The sequence below is a fragment of the Morone saxatilis genome, unplaced genomic scaffold (assembly GCF_004916995.1).
Source record: "Morone saxatilis isolate NCDOM2014 unplaced genomic scaffold, NCSU_SB_2.0 Contig16, whole genome shotgun sequence".
NCBI classification, from domain to species: Eukaryota; Metazoa; Chordata; class Actinopteri; family Moronidae; genus Morone; species Morone saxatilis.
In genome coordinates, this window is record NW_023339718.1 from 26,426,821 (window position 1) to 26,432,820 (window position 6,000).

Consider the following 6,000-nt stretch of genomic DNA (forward strand, 5'->3'; position numbering starts at 1 on the left):
TTGATGACCTGGGAATGAGACTCAACAATTAACTCCTTCTCCAGAATAGTTTACTGCACCTTTAATTAAGATGAAGTTGAAAAAATCTGTGTTTTTTAAAAATGTTCAGGTTGCAACCTGAAATGGTGGCTATACATTTCTGAACTTCTATATGAAGTAGGTCTCCCCCTCAACACCAACCCCAACACATGAAGGATATCTTTCTGTCCACTACAAATAGTTTATGATTATGTAAGTATAATGGCAGCAGTGAGTACCTAAGTCCTATTCTCAAAGTGCTTACTCCTACTATAATCAATACTGTATTTACAAGGCATTGCTCAGTCAACAATTATGTACACAAACATAACATCTGTGCTTTTATAACCTCTTTTAAGCAACTCATCCTCACCCACTAATAACCTTGAACTTGCTGCCTGTCCCCCATTTCAAAGGCTTTACATGCCATTACATTACTGCAATACTTTTAGTTTGTCAGGTAGGGTGGAGGGAAACGCAGTATTAACAGTTCGCTGATGGTGGCTGTTGTGAGGAAAGACAGATGGACCAACACAGGAAAAAAATACTTCCTTTTAAATTTAATCCAAAATGCAATGTCAAGAATTTGTTTATACTATTATTTTGTAAATAAATATTTTGATTATTACTGATTATTAATGAAATTGACTATTATCAAAATAATTATTTAGGTAATTTGTACTTATATTTAAAAAAACTTACTTTAAAATTATGACCTATAATATAGAAAATAAAAATAGAAAGTGAGTTTGATTTTCAACCAAAAGGGTAACATAACATTTTGGAATGAAACAGCTAAAACCGTCAGTGGTTTTGGTAGGCAGAGGAAGGTTTCAATTGAAAGCTGTCAGACAAAGGTTACTGTTGTGTTAAAAAGACATTTGATTAACTGGATTATGGGTTTAATTGTTTTATACATGAGGCTGATCTAAGCATGAGAAGAATGGGAGTTAGAGATGGTTTGATTTGGGGGGGTGGTTAGGGTAAGGTATGGGAAAAGGGTGGGGGTGGGGGTGGGGGTTCAGGGTGGCATAGGGAGGTTCCCCACCTGGTCACACCTTGTTGCGATCTACTTGGGGGAAAACAGTGGTAAAACAAGGTACAGCACATTTATGGATGCTTTACACACAAACAAAATAAAACATATGTTTGCATCAAATGACTACACTACAGTTTCTATTCATTAAAACAGATAATTACATATATTTTGGTTGGTAGCAGACAACTGGGGTGAGTAAATCCCAGTAAAGAATAGGCTCCACAATTGATTCAGATACAGTATATCAGGCCATATAAGGAGAAAATAGCTGATGTGATTGGATGCTGAATGTGCCTGCTATTTTTGGAGGTAGCCTATCGCTGTAAGTAAAACACAAATCAAGGTTGTCTGTGATTACGACAGGCACTTGCTTAGCTCTTGTTCTGTAATTGCACACTGCTACAACTTCTCATACTCAACCAAAACATCAAATAAAAAGAGCCAAGAAAACAGGCTCCTTGGTAGATTTTCTATACAATAATTATACAAATAATTGTAATGAAATAAACAGAAATATCACCCCAGCCCTGAAAACCAGGTTGTGACTAGCATCTGAAGCTGACATTAAAAGGCAGTACTGCAGTTTGCAACATCAAATGGGAAATGCACTAAAAAGCTACAGACTGGGCTCAACACTTGAGTGGTTGCAGTCGGTGAGATGACAGATTCACAGATTCAACTTTGATGGGTATGCTATGGTTCGTTGTCCTTGGCACAGGCAGTCGATCAAATGGATTGCAGGCAGAATGAGCTCCGGCGTCATGCATGGTGAGTAAATGACAGCTGTCTATCAACAGGACTTTCTATCTGGAACTGCCAATATGGGAGTGACCTGCAGCAAATAGTCTGAATTTCATTTTTCCTGCTACAACATTGGATCAAGAACAAGAAGAGAATCGTAGCTACAGATATCCAAAGTGTTCAATATTAAATTAATAAATCACCATATAATAAATGTTAACATGAATAAACACACTAAAAAAATACTATAACCATTAAAGGTTATGATATTTAAAACATTAATATAGCAAACAACTATTAGCTATGTAAAGATATAATGGAGTCACAGTGTCCTGAGCGGAGAATGATGTCACACTCTTTCCTCTCTGTGCTTTGTTTACATAGCCGGTCTGGACGTGTATGGAGTGGAAAGACAGTTTTGGTGGGCTTTATTTATTTTTTGTCCACTTTTAAGTTGATGATATACAAGGTAAAATTATGTTTTTGTAAGTTTTAGTTTATGGAGTAGTTGGTTGGTAAACATTTTATATAGTACAATCAATTATATCATGAAAAACAGTTTGACTTCAAAGTTGAAAAGGTTCAGGATACATCCTGCTAAATGAGAAGACTATGCCACCTGCAGAATTGGGTAACTGAACACTGCTCTTGTCTGTATTTGACGACCAGGCAATGAGAATTGACTGTGAAGTGTGAAGAGAAACTACGGTGGCAACGAAAGTCGTGAAAAACGACTCTTGGTCTATCTATTTTGGGCTACTATAGAAACATGACGGTTCAACATGCGGACTCCATGGAAGCCGACCCTATTTTCAGGTGATTCCCACTACTGAAAATATCCCTCTGAATATTATATTACATTTCTGAAAGTAGATCTGACAGTGTTAGACACCTTTGTTGGCAAGCTACTTTTACTCTTGACCTTGTAAGTAGCACTAGGTTACCACTGTAGAAACTAGTAAGCATTATTTCATAATATCCTATTTATTTATTTAATATTGAACATTGGGTCTCCATATTATAACGGCTGTCAGTCAATGAAAAGTACTGCATAAGAGTTTCACTCAGAAAAAAAGTCTCCCAAATGCTATTTAGCACACCTGTAGAACCAAACCATATGAATATATCCCCATCTACAGTGTGATGCTGACTCGGACAGGTTAAGTAAGGTAGTAAGCTGCATGGAAATGGAAATGATGTGATAGTGTGGTCATAGGGCAGTCGTTAAAAACATATACTGTAGCTAACAGCATACATGTCATATATTTTATCTAATGTGCATGCAAAGATCCCAGATTGATCGATATTCTCTGAGACATACTCATGCACTCCGGTAGGAGCTCCACATGTTACATTCGTGAGCCTCTGGTGAATTAATAACAGAGAATATGAAATTGATGCTATCATTCCAGTTCAAGCAGAGCGGTGGTGAGGCAAATTGCAGATGAAAACACCTCCCAATCAGAGGCTCCGGAAGGTTAAGGATGATGAACACGCAGGTGACATGCCCCTCCTAGGCAGAGGAGAGCATGGAGGAGCCAAGCAAATGAGGGTCAAGTACAGGAAGGTCTTAGATGGATGACGAGATGGTAGTGTGTCCAAGGCACAACAGTGTACACTGCAAAAAACACCCATCCTCACAAGCAATTTCACTTCATATACTGCATGTCTTACAGCCTTTTAAAAGACAAATTCACCTGAACAGCTGTTGAAGGTGCTGATGCATCTTGTAATTCTGACAACTTTACTGAATGCTGTTTGGTCTACAATCACCACTTTGCACTAATAATCAACAATGATGCAGAGGGAAGTCCAGTAAAGATAAACTCATTTTCCACTGATAGTAGGCTTTAGACCGGAAGTCAATGCAGCTGCTATGCTGTGTTTTTAGAAAAAATGCATTGTTCAATTCAGGGAATGCAGGAAATCACTGAAGGACAATAATATGGAACATTATTATAACAATATATTATACTTGTGTCTTAGTTCCAATGATGATAAATTCCATGTAAATAAAGATATTTTGAGCACAGATGGGTTATTTGTTTGCTTATATTCTTTGATTGTAATTTCTCTGCAAAATATAACCTATGTGTGCTCAATATCTGTGCTCAAAATGTCCAAAAGCCCTCTCAGAACTGAGGTGCAAATATAATTCCATTGAGTAGACAAGGATGAGTAACTCCTAGACCTCATCAAAAAATAACATCTGAATTCTATTAAGAACTAAAACTAAGACAATGTGGCAATGCTTTTTTTTATTTTATTTTAAAGGGGACCTATTATGCACATTTCCAGCTCTATATTTTTATTCTGGGACTCCACTAGTGTAGGTTTGCATGATTTGCAGTTTAAAAAAATCCTTTATTATTTCTCTATTTATTTATTTCTAAACAAGTTGTTTTAGCTCCTTTAAGGCTTTATCGGAAGCATGTGAGCGCTGCCTTATCCTTTAGCCAGTGTGACAGCGTGTGAGATCTAGAGTAACTCAGCTATAGCGATCTGGGGCACTAAATTTGATGAATTTACACTTTATCAGGACACAAATGAGGCAAGAATTAGGTTGGAAAAATGTAGTGCTTCTGGGGGCTGTTTCTCACTGATTACTGTACAAAAGCACACAACTTTTAGAACTTCAATTGCTGATGTTGGTGAAAGTGGATCATATTTCCCTGACGGACAAATAGCCTTACTTGTTGCTGAAGTAGCTAATCACTTAGTGTAACTGTCGTTAGCTAGTTAGCTCAGTTAGCCGTGCAGCTAGCCATCTTATTAGCTGACTTTACCTGGACTGGGAGCCCGGAGCCCGGAGCCCGCAGCCCTGGGGGAGTGTTTTTATAGAGCTAATAGAGCGACTAGCTGCATGGCTAGCAGAGTTAACTAGCTAACGGCAGCTACAGTGGCAAAAGTACTTGTTAACAATTAGTAAAGCAATTTATCCATCAGTAAACCATTCTCCAAAAAATATTTGCATTCAGAGCTGTCTGGAATCTGAGCTTTTTGCACACAGGATTTAACACATTTGTACCCTGTTATTTGAAACTTTAACCATGTTCTATATGAACATCCATCATTGTAACATTATAGAAAACAAGAAAAAGCATAAAAGGTCCCCTTTATATTTACTTCAACTGTAATAGTATCTTGCAGAAAATGGAGTTGCATTCCTGACAGGCCTTTAATTAAATTTATTTCAAGAAGTAAGACTGAATATTTGAGGAAATTACTTGTTTTTGCAGTGTAAGCCATGTATGTTTTCTCTCTCACATACATACACACAGATAATGTCACAGACAGGCAAGATGAGAGAGGTAGAGGAGGCATTACCCCATGAAGCTCCTTCAAAACGATCCCAGCACAGAAACAGGAAGAGGATTACGTCAATAAACACATTGCACAACACCACAACACTCACAGACAAGCACACACACTTCTTGTTCTCCCAGGATATGTGCTTAAATTTCCCTGATTCGTTATGCTGCTGCTCACATCCCTGATTTGTATCTATTTACACATTACAATATTATATATATATAATATACAATATTAGCAATAGAAAATTTGTGATTAGCAGACTTAGAGAAAAAAGCTTTCAGTATGTATAATAACCTTCATCACAACCATAAATCATTTCATTACATTCATACACATTTGAAACAACATGAAAGGAAATTGTAAAATGTCATGTCAAAAATAAAAAATACCAATAGAAGTGTTTAAAACTGTAGAAATAACCGAGACATTGAATTATACATAATAATTATAAATCATAAAGTCAACATATTGATAATTATGTTTATATTATTATTTTGCAGACTGGATGCAGCAAAGCAGCAGTGCACATTACACATGTGTATATATATTACACCTGACACACCAGATTGGACCACACCAAATGCATCCACCAAATCTGATGATCAGGATTAACGATTCACTAATCAGAGACATGACAAAAAGGTAGGAGTAAATCCAACTTACGAAAATGCAAAAGCCACCAGCGCCCCACTGACCACTATGAAGTCCAGAATGTTCCACAGGTCTCTGAAGTAGGCTCCAGGATGAAGCAGCAGGCCAAGGTCCACCATCTAAACCACAGACAGCACTGTTTTGTATTTTATTCAATTCTGTTATTATATATATATATATATATCATTTATCCAGGAAATTACATTCAGAAAGAGAAATTAATGCTTGCAGAGATC

The 6,000-nt window shown here is 37.0% G+C and overlaps 1 protein-coding gene across 1 annotated transcript in view; it reads right to left on the reverse strand.

Annotated features, from left to right (window-relative positions):
- The window catches only part of cacna1ba (calcium channel, voltage-dependent, N type, alpha 1B subunit, a), a 129,772-nt gene that overhangs the window by 40,002 nt on the left and 83,770 nt on the right, over positions 1-6,000 (reverse strand). Inside the window, exons 26-28 of the mRNA XM_035658906.1 lie at positions 5,777-5,883; positions 5,126-5,137; positions 1,067-1,090 (exon numbers count right to left, since the gene is read on the reverse strand). Of these exons, the coding sequence (XP_035514799.1) occupies positions 1,067-1,090; positions 5,126-5,137; positions 5,777-5,883 (143 nt within the window). The remainder of the gene's footprint in view (positions 1-1,066; positions 1,091-5,125; positions 5,138-5,776; positions 5,884-6,000) is intronic.